Source organism: Cydia fagiglandana, chromosome 4, assembly GCF_963556715.1.
Source record: "Cydia fagiglandana chromosome 4, ilCydFagi1.1, whole genome shotgun sequence".
NCBI classification, from domain to species: Eukaryota; Metazoa; Arthropoda; class Insecta; order Lepidoptera; family Tortricidae; genus Cydia; species Cydia fagiglandana.
The window spans coordinates 22,846,690-22,862,005 of record NC_085935.1 but is presented as its reverse complement, the minus strand read 5'-3'; the positions used below and the strand labels follow the sequence as shown (position 1 = coordinate 22,862,005).

At 40.3% G+C, this 15,316-nt stretch overlaps 1 protein-coding gene and 1 long non-coding RNA gene across 2 annotated transcripts in view; one reads left to right on the top strand and one right to left on the bottom strand.

The window, feature by feature from the left end:
• LOC134664074 (uncharacterized) overlaps positions 1-15,316 on the top strand; it is a 98,939-nt gene that overhangs the window by 73,088 nt on the left and 10,535 nt on the right. The window lies entirely within an intron of this gene.
• LOC134664072 (cilia- and flagella-associated protein 43) overlaps positions 10,631-15,316 on the bottom strand; it is a 59,052-nt gene continuing 54,366 nt past the window's right edge. The window contains exons 28-31 of the mRNA XM_063520663.1: positions 13,808-13,951; positions 13,042-13,194; positions 12,556-12,692; positions 10,631-12,108 (exon numbers count right to left, since the gene is read on the bottom strand). Coding sequence (XP_063376733.1) covers positions 11,967-12,108; positions 12,556-12,692; positions 13,042-13,194; positions 13,808-13,951 — 576 coding nt within the window. The 3' untranslated portion in view covers positions 10,631-11,966. The remainder of the gene's footprint in view (positions 12,109-12,555; positions 12,693-13,041; positions 13,195-13,807; positions 13,952-15,316) is intronic.

Genomic DNA, 15,316 nt, shown 5'->3' with positions numbered 1-15,316 from the left:
TTAATTATTTAGTTCGCTGTACATTTAAATAACAAGTTTTTAAAACGAAAATAGTTTTTAATCGTTTAATTTTCTTTCCTAAGCAGTTTTGGGTTATAAAATTACTAATATTTATATCGTCAAAAATATTTTGATAAAATATTAATAATACTTAGGTACTTACTTAATTCGATTTGGCGATTTCGTAGAAAAAATGTGACGTCACACTAGGGGGGGAGGGGTTTGCCAAATGTGACCAAGTGTGACAAGGGGGGGGGGGGGTAAAAAAACCTAGAAATTGGTGTGACGTAATTAATGGATGACCCCAAATTATAATTTTTAACTTATTAGTCAAAATTTACTGTCACGCAATTGGCGGATTGTGATTGTGGAATATTGTGATAAATAAATACATATATATACAGCGTGGAAAGATATGTCGGGCCCTGGAGAGAAACTACCTTAATTTCTTAGCCCCCATTCGCACGGGAGCTTTTTCAACGCGCGTTAAAAAAGCGCATGAATCTGTCTGCACTTTAAATTCGATTTAACGACCAAGGCTTAAAGTCTATCTACAACGCTCGATAAAAAGCGCCACCGCTGTCGTGTGAATAAGGCTTGTTCACGAAAAAAACTAGCCACCTAAAGTTGAGTCTTCTTAGGTATATAGAAGCTTTTTGCAATGCTACTACCTTACATTCCAAAATAAATATGATCAAGTTTAAGAAAAATATATCTTAGTTTTCATTCAGTAAATAAAATCAAAATGCCGAGAATAAAATGAAAATATTCGTAAACTAATTATTGTCGCCTATTGTACAGAAAAGGGTATTTCGATGCGACAACTCGCAAAACAATGTAAAATATCCAAAGACGGTCTGCAAAAAGTTATATATAAGTTTAGGCAGTTTAATATGCTAGGTGATCTGCCAGGTCGCGGCCGCAAAAAAGGCTGCGTGAAGCCAAAATTAGGCGCGGCAATAGGTAGTTGACTTGTTCTGCCAAAATCCATCGGCCTCGAACCGAAATGTAGCCAAAAACCTGAAGACCTCGGTTGGAAACGTGTAAAATGCTAAAAAAATTAATAATTTACAGACCAGAAGGAAACAAAAAATCCCAAAAAGGACCCCTGCCCAGCTCGAAAAGGCGAAATCTCGAGCTAAAACTTTGCACAAATATTTAACTCAAAATCGCGACCGATGCATTTTAATGGATGATAAAACCTATGTAAAAAACCGGCCAAGTGCGAGTCGGACTCGCGTTCCAAGGGTTCCGTACATTACACAATTTGTAACACATTCGCTGCATTTGGCCGTATTTCGCCGGTGCGGCAGCTATCTGCGCTTGTCTTACGTCTTACCCTCAGTGTGGCGGTGGTTTTTCTATGTTCTCGTGTGAGTAAGAAAAAGATGACCTGTTGAGTCACTATACTCCCGATATTCGTACTTCAAGTATATTCTATTTCAAAAGAAAAATGTACGGGAAGTATTTTTGCGTAACGCACTGTAAGATATTTTTTGAAGTGAAAACTTCTTTAGCGGCGCTGAGCACTTTTTGAGGTGGGGAAAACATGATAAACTCGATTCAGCGTAACGTAACGCTGACGTCATGTGTCACGGACAAAGTTATTCACCAAAGAACTTTAGTCATAACGTATCATAATCAGGTTAATTATTTAAAACTGGACTTTTATATTAAGCAATAAAGCTCAATGTTCTAATCTTGTACGGGCTGAAATACGAGGATCTCACAGTTACATTCTAACTTTATATCACTCAAATATAATTCAATAAAGCTACATCTTGATGAAATCTCTAATAAAAATTAACTCTAGTACTGGTGAATAAAACTCAAAATATCATGACCAAATTTAGTTAGATGCGGGGTCTGCAAGGTAACTTTACAATTTATATTCGAATTTTAAACAATTAACGCTACAAATTTGAATTTCGAATTTTAAACAAGCTCACTGGCCAGCAATTTCGGAACTAAAGTTTTTCAATAGAAAGGAGGATGGGTCAATTACACATAGTGCTGCAGACATTTTGGACTAGTCATTGAGTTTTCACTTCTGTCGGCACTCCCGGAGTGCAACCCGTTGTTTTTTTTTTCTTTAGCGCGGCACGGGTACTATTTGTCCGTATTCTATCACCCCGTACCGCACCGAAAGGCGGGCACGCAGCGCTCAGATTGGTCATAGTGCTGCGCATGTTCACGATTCCGCGTCGATACGACATTTTATTAATGCGCCAATTAAATCTATGACATCTATATTGAAAATTACCTACTCTAAAAGTACGACTCCTTTTTAGGGTTCCGTACCCAAAGGGTAAAACGGGACCCTATTACTAAGACTTCGCTGTCCGTCCGTCCGTCCGTCCGTCCGTCCGTCCGTCCGTCTGTCACCAGGCTGTATCTCACGAACCGTGATAGCTAGACAGTTGAAATTTTCACAGATGATGTATTTCTGTTGCCGCTATAACAACAAATACTAAAAACAGAATAAAATAAAGATTTAAATGGGGCTCCCATACAACAAACGTGATTTTTGACCAAAGTTAAGCAACGTCGGGAGGGGTCAGTACTTGGATGGGTGACCGTTTTCTTTTTGCTTTTTTTTTGCATTATGGTACGGAACCCTTTGTGCGCGAGTCAGACTCGCACTTGCCCGGTTTTTTATAATAATAAGGATGAATAATATTTGTTTTGAACACGTACAGACACGATGACGATAATAAATATTTCTTTAGTATCCCATTATATGCGGCCTGTGCGGGAAGGGAAGTATATTCCCGTAAAATTAAGAGTGCTATTACATTTCGGGGTTGAGCGAGTTTAGGTATTTTACGCGCTGCGGCAGGCCGTGCGAGCTCAGTATTCCGATCCCTTCTACCACACTCGCACTACAATGATGGATTAAACATTCTTGATCCTTCGCGAAGCATATTGAAATCAACCATAACAACACTAACTTTACTTAACTTATAAAGTCCTAAAACTGTTATTTGGTAAGTACGAAAATACTAAATGCAGTGCAAATGTACATAGGGGCTGTTCATAAATTACGTCATCTATTTTTGACCCCCCCATCCCTCAAATCATTCAAAAATCATGCTTCGGATGACTCTGTTTCCTCCTACGTCATGCTACCATCATCCGATGTCCAGACCCCCCCCTCCTCCCATTTGAAACGACGTAATTTATGAATAGCCCCATACTCGTACTTATGAACGTATATTACTCGAAAGAAATTATAGGTACTCGCTTATTTACAAGAAACAAGTTACAAGAAACTGAAGATACACAGGGTCTGATGATGGAGCTGGAAGGTGGCCACGGGTACCAGTCTATCATGTAACTAAACCACTTCGTGTTTGGGCTCGTTTGATTCGTCTCAACAAGATCTTTGACACTGAAGATACACAGGGTCTGATGATGGAGCTGGAAGGTGGTCACCATTACCAATCAACCATACAACTAAACCACATCGTGTTTAGGCTCGTTTTATTCATCTCAACAAGATCTTTGACACTATATAGGTGATACTCAGAGTCTGATGATGGAGCTGGAAGTTGGTTACCGGTACCAATCAACCATGCAACTAAACCACTTCATGTTTAGGCTCGTTTGACTAGTCTCAACAAGATCTTTGACACTAGGTGATACTCAGAGTCTGATGATGGAGCCGGAAGGGAAGATCTTGTTGTGACGAATCAAATGAGCCCAAACACGAAGTGGTTCAGTTACATGGTAGACTGGTACCCGTGGCCACAGTCCAGCTCCATCATCAGACCCTGAGTACTAACTTGTGTCCAAGGTCTTGTTGAGACAAATCAAACGAGCCCAAACATGAAGTGGTTCAGTTACATGATAGCAGTGTTGGCAAAAAATCAATTCGAATTGACGATTGAGAATTGACCGATCAATTCGAATTGACGATTGACGAAACTAATTCTAAATCTACTGATTGAAGATTGACGATTACTAATCGTTTTGGAACATTTTCGGGACTTTCCTTGAAATTAACCGGTAGCGTTCAAAATCGATATCCGAGGTGCCCAAAGGTTTCGAAACTTGTTTCCGAGGGAAATATTGAGAGATGTCCTTTATTAGGACATTTCTAGAAATTATCCGATTGCGTTTAAAATCGATATCTGAGCTAAACAGAGGTTCCTAAACATTTTTTCAACTGCAATATTGAAAGGTGTCCTGTTTTGGGACATTTTAGTGACATTCTTTGAAAGTGACTGATTGCATTCAAAATCGATATCTGAGGTGCAAAATATGGTTTCAACGGCAATATTTAGATTCTACACTTTAGCCGCGTACTTACTTTACGACCTGCATTACGCCACCCTGCTGAAAAAAGGTCATTTTTCGGTATTGCCGTCAGAAACATGTTTCGAAACCTTTGGGCACTATCTTGTGTCAAAGATCTTGTTGAAACGAATCAAACGAGCCCAAACACGAAATGGTTTAGTTGCATGGTTGATTAGTACCGGTGACCACATTCCGGCTCCATCATCAGACCCTGAGTACTATCTTGTGTCAAAGATCTTGTTGAGAAGAATAAAACGAGCCTAAACACGAAGTGGTTTAGTTGCATGGTTGATTGGTACCGGTGACCACCTTCCGGCTCCATCATCAGACCCTGAGTACTATCTTGTGTCAAAGATCTTGTTGAGACGAATGAAACGAGCCCAAATACGAAGTGGTTTAGTTGCATGGTTGATTGGTACCGGTGACCACCTTCCGGCTCCATCATCAGACCCTGAGTACTATCTTGTCTCAAAGATCTTGTTGAGACGAATCAAACGAGCCCAAACACGAAATGGTTTAGTTGCATGGTTGATTAGTACCGGTGACCACATTCCGGCTCCATCATCAGACCCTGAGTACTATCTTGTGTCAAAGATCTTGTTGAGACGAATAAAACGAGCCTAAACACGAAGTGGTTTAGTTGCATGGTTGATTGGTACCGGTGACCACATTCCGGCTCCATCATCAGACCCTGAGTACTATCTTGTGTCAAAGATCTTGTTGAGATGAATAAAACGAGCCTAAACACAAAGTGGTTTAGTTGCATGGTTGATTGGTACCGGTGACCACCTTCCGGCTCCATCATCAGACCCTGAGTACTATCTTGAGTCAAATAAATACATATAGAATGTCAGGTCGTTTCAAATATTTTTAATTCTGTCCGGTAGTTTATTAAACTGTACCATTATAAATTATAATACTATAAAAACAGTGCTAGGATCAAAGTCTCTCGTTGCGGTTTACACGCACACAGTATAGCGTTTTACAAGGCGCCCGCCGCACACAATGATAAAAAACCTCGTCGTCGCCGTTGAAAATGTGCGGAGCCGACCGACACACGTCCTGCCTGTACAAGCTCTGCCGCGGCACTGAGCTGGCGAGCGCGCGTCATCGGTAATATAGAGTAGTTTTCAAAAAATTGCCAAAAAATTATAGTAGAATTTCATAAACACTAATGTATACCAACAGTATAAGCAAACGTTGCAGATTGCTTGAGTATGAAAATGACTTCGATATTAAGTAGATTTTCGTAGAAATTGACACTTGTTTCGGAGAGAAAATTGAGTTCGTTTTACTTTGATTTTCTCTTTCTCAAAGGTATGTAGGAAAAATATCGTTTGATATGCCTAAAGTACAGGGTATTAGTAATACAAAATAGCCAGGTTTAGCAGAGTAAACTTCTCAACATTTCCAAATAACAGCTTGCCGTTCAGTGCTTCACGCGGTTTTTCGGAAACGACCATCAGAAAAAAATTCATTACTAATTTAATAAGTCCTTTTTCTAATATTTACAACGATATTTAAAAAGATAAGAAGACGCTTTTACTGGAACAAGTACTCATTGTTTCTAATAATGAGCACAAAGTCCTGAATTTCGTCGACTAGTATCATCAATTTTGCATTATTTCGACTTTTCTTGTAAGAGCGCTCTTAAGGGTTTTGAAAAATGGAATATCTTTTGGAATTTTAAGTATACAGATCCGCGGGCGGCGGCTGCTGTATATACACAAGGATATAGTCTATTGATCAGAATGACTTTCAGGTCAAATCGATAACATTCCAGGTCTGTTGGAACCTGTACATGGACATGGTACGGGAAAAAGTAGGTCGTGCCGCAAATATACTAAGTGCCGCATGTAAAATGGTGCAAGGAGAACAGAGGCATTTATTAGAACATTGGAAAACAACTGAGCAACGAACAACTAATAATTCTGATAAACTACATATAGAATACACAAATAAATATACTAGAATATATATAATTAATATACTACTACATATTTCATACATACTCGTAATATATAATATATAATGATGGACACTACTCGAACTCTTGTTTCAGCAGATACTTATGTAGCAACCGCTTGAAAGCTAACTTGCTCGGGGCTTGTCTAATATTGAGAGGGAGTGAATTCCAGAGACGACTCGCCTGGACAGCAAAGGAGTTAGTCGTAAACCCAGTGCGGTGAGCAGGAATTGAGAGTTTGAGAACACGAGATGTACGCAGCTCACAGCCGGGACGAGGAGTATCAAACAGGAACTTATTCTTTAGGTATCCAGGAGCAGAAGGCTCAAACAAGATTGAAAATAGAGTACAAAGTATTCGAAGCGATCTACGGCGACGGATGGAGAGCCAATTGAGCTGGCGACGGTAATAGGAAACACGATCGTATTTACGCAGGCCAAAGATAAATCGTACGCCGTTGTTGAGGAGACGTTCAAGTTTATTAAGGGACTCTTGAGTGGCATTCGTTGTACACACATCGCCATAATCAATAATTGGCAAAATTAACGCCTGCACCAAAATCCGTAGGGGTCGGATCAAAAACTAAGTAATTAAGTCCGACTCACGCTTGACTGTATTCTAATAGGTTTTCCTCTCATCTATAGGTAAAGACCTATTTTCTGTATTTTTTCCAAAATTTTAGACCCAGTAGTTTCGGAGATAAGGGGGGGAATGGTCATTTTTTGCCTATTTTCTTGAATTACTTCTAAACTATTTATTCTAAAATTATAAAAAAAATATATTTAAGATTCTCACAATGAGCTCTTTCATTTGATATGTAACACGATATAGTTTGAAAAACTTTATTTTTTAATTTTCTCATTTACCCCCCAAAAGTGGCCCACATGTTTAAAATTCATTTGTTTACGTTACATGTCCGTCTTTGGGTTACAAACTTTCATATGTGTTCCAAATTTCAACTTAATTGGTATAGTAGTTCCGGAGAAAATCGGCTGTGACAGACGGACAGACAGACAGACGCACGAGTGATCCTATAAGGGTTCCGTTTTTTCCTTTTGAGGTACGGAACCCTAAAAACGACATCCATGACGACTTTTATGACATAGTGCATGGCCGCCATCTTGGAATCCAAAATGGGCATCGTTTTCGAAATCTGCGCCCCCTAAAACCTATAAAACGACGTCCATGATGACTTTTATGACATAGTGCATGGCCACCATTTTGGAATCCAAAATGGTCATCATTTTCTAAATCTGCGCCCCCCAAAACCTATAAAACGACACCCATGACAACTTTTATGACATAGTGCATGGCCGCCATTTTGGATTTCAAAATGGTCATCATTTTCTAAATCGGGGCCCCCTAAAACCTATAAAACGACATCCATGACGACTTTTATGACATAGCGCATGGCCGCCATTTTGGAATCGAAAATGGTTATCATTTTCGAAATCTGCACCCCCCAAAACCTATAAAACGACACCCATGACGACTTTTATGACAGTGCATGGCCGCCATTCTGGATTCCAAAATGGTCATCATTTTCGAAAGCGGGGCCCCCTAAAACCTATAAAACGACATCCATGACGACTTTTATGACATAGTGCATGGCCGCCATCTTGGATTCCAAAATGGTCATCGTTTTGGAATCTGCGCCTCCCTAAAACCTATAAAACGACACCCATGACAACTTTTATGACATAGTGCATGGCCGCCATCTTGGAATCCAAAATGGGCATCGTTTTCGAAATCTGCGCCCCCTAAAACCTATAAAACGACGTCCATGATGACTTTTATGACATAGTGCATGGCCACCATTTTGGAATCCAAAATGGTCATCATTTTCTAAATCTGCGCCCCCCAAAACCTATAAAACGACACCCATGACAACTTTTATGACATAGTGCATGGCCGCCATTTTGGATTTCAAAATGGTCATCATTTTCTAAATCGGGGCCCCCTAAAACCTATAAAACGACATCCATGACGACTTTTATGACATAGCGCATGGCCGCCATTTTGGAATCGAAAATGGTTATCATTTTCGAAATCTGCACCCCCCAAAACCTATAAAACGACACCCATGACGACTTTTATGACAGTGCATGGCCGCCATTCTGGATTCCAAAATGGTCATCATTTTCGAAAGCGGGGCCCCCTAAAACCTATAAAACGACATCCATGACGACTTTTATGACATAGTGCATGGCCGCCATCTTGGATTCCAAAATGGTCATCGTTTTGGAATCTGCGCCTCCCTAAAACCTATAAAACGACACCCATGACGACTTTTATGACATAGTGCATGGCCGCCATTTTGGATTCCAAAATGGTCATCATTTTCAAAATTGGGGCCCCCTAAAACGTATGAAACGACATCCATGACGACTTTTATGACACAGTGCATGGCCGCCATTTTGGATTCCAAAATGGTCATCATTTTCGAAATCGGCACTCCCTAAAACCTATAAATCGACACCCATCTCGACTTTTATGGCAAAGTGTTTGGCTACCATCTGCATGCAAGACATTTCTATTATTTTTACGTACAAAAATGGCCCCCTGTCAACTTCCAACCGAGATTTAATCGATAATTTATTCGATTAATATTCAGATTAATTCAATTTCAATCTATGTTAGGTCGACTAAACTAATCGCGATTAAAATTTGAGGATTAACTTTTTTTATTCCATTAATTAGTCGAATACACAGTTAATTTATTAAGTCCCATCTTTGACCACGGCATTTTCACACTTTGAGAATATCTGAAAACAAATGAACACAAGGAGCCATTTTGCAAATCCAGTAACTTTGTTATTACTTTTGACAGCGCGTATCATGTGTCAACACAGAGTCGACACAAAGTCGAAACATTGCGACTACTTTGTGACTGCAATATTTCTCAGCCTTAAACCATATTTATACATCATAATTAACAAGTTTCGTAGTATGTAAAGCGTTATTTCTGTTATTTAAGTATAGTATACGCATCGAAGTACTAAAAATGCATCAAATAATATAGATATGAACACAGGCACTGAGAAGTAAACAATTTCATTTCCGGCTAAACTAAAACAATGTGGTGGCGCGTTGATTATATTACACTTAGTTTATCAAATCACTCGAGCAGTTTAATTCCCCATAATAATTTAAGTCCTATTGTAATATAAATGCAAACAATATATAATTATGTCTTGTAATCCGTTTTAGAGATGGCGTATTAATGTCACTTATTTTTATTTAACTATTTTTCCATCTGACAGTTTCCATTTGACAGGAACAAAATGAACGAATGATTTTGGCATAAAGTAGTCGCAAACTCGTAACAATGTGTGCACACGGCGACCACACTTTATGTCACTTTGTGTCATGTGTCGACCCTTCCCCATTTCTGGTAACTGTGTCGACACGGCGACGACTCTGCGACTGGAATTGTGACCGAAACAGACGGTGTCGACACAAGATGTGTCTACACCGCGTCGTAACGGCGACTGGAAATGGTTGTATGGGTAACTGGCCACTTTTAGTAACTAGCCGCCCTAAACTAAGGCGGTCGTCACACTGCTCCGCATCTCGCAACGGCGTCCGTTGATGCGTTTTTTAACTTTGTATGTAGAATCTTGATTTTGTATAGAAAAAACGCATGGTACGACACACTGGCTCCGCGTCAACGCGCGGAGCAGCGAGACGCACGACGACTCGCGCGCTCGGAAGGAGACGCGGTGCGTGCCGCAGGGTATGTCACACCAAGCTCCGCAGTGCCGTACGAATTTTAGTGCAAGAAGGACGTAGGTGCAATGGATATCGAGTACATCGACGTCGATAAGTTTATTTTTGAAATAGAAAGTCGTCCAGCAATTTGGAATATTAAATGTGACGAATATTTTACTTAGCAAATAATCAAATGACGAGGTTGACATACGGGTGCAATTATATTTTTTTTCTTCGTGTTGCCTCAAATCTTGGTAATCTCTAGCAAAATACCCATTTATAGGTCTGGTTTGTAAATAGGGATGTACCCATGCAGTGTCTTCTGCATTTTATGACTCGATTGTACAAAAACAAACTGAAAGTATCACCGCAGCGTCCTGAATAAGTCCGTTTCCATTTTATCGACAAATAGGAACTGTTTTCACCTTAACGTTCGAATGTGAAATGAACGCGAGACGGAAGCATTGAAGTATAATGTACTACGTACGTTAGTAATAATAGCTCAATGGACGGAAGTAACGCGGGACGTCGCGCATCGCAGCTCCGGACGGAGATGCGGAGAAAACTCGGACGTTGGTGCGTTGTCCCCGCATGCGAGTCCGTTGCTCCGCGTCTCGCAACGAGACACGGTGGCAGTGTGACAACCGCCTAATAGTACAGTCAACAACAGAGCTATGAATACAGGCAAAGTGCCAAAAATATGTATACACGATCTTAATGTACAGGCAATAAAGTACTGTATACATATTTTTGAATACAGGCAGTATTCATAGCTCTGTTGTTGACTGTACATTACTACAGAGGCCGGGACGAAAGGGGTTGCCGGCCGAAGACATAGAATATTACTGGCGAATTACCCTACCCATTAATATTCTATATAAAAATTGTACTTATTTTGGCTCAAGATTTAGATTTTTTTACTTTTAAATAACGATTTTGCAAACGAACTGTCATAAAGTAGTCCATATCATGTCTTAATTAGGTACCTATATATTAGTTTAATTTAGTGGAGTTTATTTGCATTTATAATGTAGGTAGTTGATGTAATGAATTCAAATAATGGTAAATGTTTACTCGTATACTTAGTTATGGTTGTTTACAGGAAATACAATTTTATAACCAGTTTGTTTTTGTTTGATACTCCGGCCGACATACCCCGCCAGCATCGCCAGCGCCAGCCCGCCACGGGTAAACTGATGGTTTACAAATAGTTGCTTACCATAAGTTTATTAATTTCGGCTGACCAAATATTATATTAACAGTAGTTTTGAATGATTCCCTTCCCCCTCACTAAATGAGAGGTGGCTCTCGACGGCTCCCGGTCTGTATCTGCTCAAGACCAGCTAAGAATCAACTGTGCCAAGTTTCAGCGTATAGTCACAAAGTGCAAGGTGTCGTTCACTAACAAACCAGCTATTACTCGTATATGTATTATGTTTATGTATACCTACCTACTTAATACCTAGTCTATTTAGATAAGAGTTAGAGCAAGCAGCATTATCTTCTTTTATTAACAATAACAACATTCTGATTGCATTTTACGGATGAAAAGTAAATCATATATAAGTACTATTAGAAAAATCTTTATAACGAGTTGAACTTTAAGTATATCAATATTTTTACATGAAAAAGCTTGTTGTAATGATCATGATACTCAAAAGAGCTATGATTCTTTGTGTACCCAGATATTATATTAGATTTTACTCTATTAAGCATGCTCTGATTTCGTAAGCTGCTGTAAACGTACGCAGGTACTCTTCGGAAACGTACTGCACTATACAAGGCTCTTCCTGGACTATATTCCAAAACTTGCACTGCAGCACATAGCCATCATATCACTGGATCGAGGTCTATTTCAGCACGATGGCATGACCTCGTCATGCCTTTAGCCGCCGTTCTTCCAGACGTTTAAGGGCCAAGTTTATATGTACATTTTACGCAACATGTATCGCTATGTAGCATGCGGATCCAATCCAGCATCCTGGTGGCATTAGTCGATGGTGCGGAAGCTGGCCAGCGTGGGGTAGGTCTTGAGTCGGAGCAGCTCCAGCTCGGTCTGCAACAGCACGATGTTGGAGTGGTACTGCTGCACCTCGCGGATCAGTTGACTGCGCTGCACCAGCGTTTCCATTCTGTAAGCAACAACTGTATCGTATCACCGTGCATCAAGCTATATCTTTGTCTTTTATACCTACCTACTCTGGCCCACAACCTAAAACCCATTTTGTCAATAGAAAAAGGCGCCAAATTCAAATATATTCTATGGGCGAAAAATTCTTCCTACCACTTACATTTTTTTTTATTGCCGTCATTTTTAGTTTCAATTGGTATTTCTTTATTTCGGCATGTTCAATTTGAGATTTGTCATAGAATAATTGCCAAAATTTAAATCCAAGAGGTAATTAATACCTGTGTTACCTACCTATTTGACGACCTGTCTGGCCTAGTGGGTATAGTGACCCTGTCTGTGAATCCGACGATGATCCTGGGTTCGAATCCCGGTAAGGGCATTTATTTGGTTCGACAATTATATAATTTTTGCCAATGGTGGAGGTTTGTGTAACAGCAGGTAAAATTACCTCTTCTTGTGTATGCGCCGCGTACGGATGGGCTCTAGAGGGTCCTCGTTGAGCCGCTTCTCCGAGACGAGCGCGTTCAGTGTGGCGATCCTGGTCACAAGTTTGTTGGACTTCGCTTCGATCGCGTTGATTTTTACCTAAAATCGAACCACTAAATATATAAATATATTTCAATATCTAACACTGTTCCAAGGGTGACAAGCAAAAAAAGTGTTGTGGAAAATGTGGGAATCTCTCGGTCTGATAATTAACATATAGTCAGCAGAGTATAGTAACTCTTGTCCTGAACGTTATACCTACTGAAAGGCGTACCTTTTTCAGTAAAGGGTCTGGAGGAATACTTTTCGGGCGTCTTTCAAAACTAAACAGTTCGGGGCGCATTCGGTATGGACGGGCCACGCCACAAATGTAAGCCCTTCTAATAAATAGGACCGGCAGTCTCATGGGTAGGGTAGGTAGGAAGATGAGGGAATGTTGTGAATGCACCTGCAGTTCCTCGACGCGCTGTATCTGCGCCTCGAGCACCCGGTTGACGGCCTGCTTCTCCGCCTCCGTCTCCTTCTCGAGCCGCAGGTAGTCCTGCTCGTCCGTGTAGCCCTGCTCCTTGTTCTTCAGGTACAGCTGGAGCTCTTTCGGAATCTGGAAAATACAACTCATTGTAAATAGGCAACCGTAAACAAAGGTTTTTGTTATTAAATTAACAATAAGTTAGAGGCCACTTTGAGTAAGAACATATTGGAATCATGACCGAAGCAAATAGTAAAGTAAGCATAAACTCGAGAACTCGCCGCTTTGGACTCAGTGGAGCGCAGAGCCAGGAGGATGATTGGCGACAAGAAGCTAACGGCTAAGCTTCAGTCTTTGGCCCATCGGCGGAAAGTCGCCAGCCTGTCGGTATTCTACAGGTTGCACTTCGGGGAGTGTGCCCAAGAGCTACACGAGCTTAACTATTCCACCGTCCCCATTCTACCATCGGACTTTTAGACGCACGGCCGGTTTCCATCCTTACTTGGTAGATATTCCACCAATTCGCACGAAGCGCTTTGCTTCTACTTTCCTTATGCGCACTGCCAAGGAATGGAATTCCTTGCCGGCGGCTATATTTCCGTGTTCTTATAACCCGGCAACCTTCAAATCAAGAGTGAACAGGCACCTTCTGGGCGAGCTCGCTCCATCGTAGGCCACGTCTACGCCTCGGCTAGTCTGTGGCCATGAGTAAGCCCATTCATAATAAAAAAAAAAGAAGAAATACCTTGAGCCTGCGGTAGGAGTAGAGCTCCTGCTCCATGTGCCGCAGCTTCATCTTCATCTGCGCGTGCTCCCACTCCTTGGCGAGGATCACCTTCCTAAACTCCATCTGTTTGCGCATCATGCGTAGCTTCAACTTGCCCACTCTCTACAATCACAAAACTTGTGTGCTACTCTGCAGCGGCGCCACCATAATGAATACCAATGAATTATATGGTGAAATGATGTACCTAAAAGGTACATCATGTACATATAATGTTTATGGCTGTACCTGTGATAGGAAACGAAATAATCGGCATTGAAAGTGGCGCCGCTGGGGAGCATACTCCCCAGCGGCGCCACACAGTACTCATAGATAGAAATGGTATTAGCTATTGTTTTCTTATGTAAATTGATGTAGGTACTAATGCTGTTTATTACGTACCTATTGAAAAAAAGAATTATTTTGCATTGATTAGTGATTTTATTTACATTTTAATTCCGCATTCCGCCTAAACGGTATGACTGGTATGAGTTGTAAGAGAGGCGCGCGGGTGAGCGAGATGGAGATAGAAATTCTTCCCGCGGGACCGCGCTCCCGCGGCCCGGCCGCGCGGCCCCGCTCCTGTTTTCAATAATAAATATTTTTCTCAAAAATGGACGGCAAAGTCGACTTTGCCGTCTAAAAAATAGATCGCGAAGCGCGTAGTTTATAGTCAGTCAAAAAAAAAGTGAAAAACATTGCAGTCTCGATTTTGGGACTGCAATTTTGCATACAAATTCCATTATTTGTCGAGTTCCAAACTTTTTAAAAGTTGAAATGACCATATCAAATGAAGGCACAGGCCCATTAAACAGCTAAGCAGATGATTAGTACCGCGACTATTTAGCTGTCTCAAATGGGTTGGCGTATTTTCGGCAGAAAAATACACTTCTATTTTTATTATTAAAAAAATAAAAAGGCGGCAAGGGCTTTTTTCTGTGTAAATATATAGGTAAGAACGTTGGTTTTGTAAAATATTTCTATAATGTACTATTTATTTTTGCTTTCGTTATGTTTCTGTGTCTGTACTTCTGTATCAAAAGGAAAATTAGATATATTAAGTACGTTGTATTTTTTATGTTTAAAAGTATACACCGTGTTTTCATTGTATTCCGTTAACTTCGGGGTATGGTTAAGAGAACTAAATGGCATAGTTAATTAAAAAAAAAATTTTGTTTTTTTTTATAAAAATAATTTAGTGTAAAAATTAATTAATTAAATGTATCAACAGGAAAATTAGATATATTAAGTACGTTGCATTTTTAATGTTTAAAAGTATATTATTAATAGTTATTGGTTTTACAAGGTGGCAAAGTTGTTGTTTAACCGCTCGTGCTGATTTCGATACCCGAGCAAGCGTAAGATCCCAAAATTGAACCACGAGCGTAGCGAGTAGTTCGAAAAATGGAATCTTGAGCGTTGCGAGGATTTCAAAGCACGAGGGTTAAACAAAATTTGCCCCCGAGTGAAACACGATATTTTTCACCACAC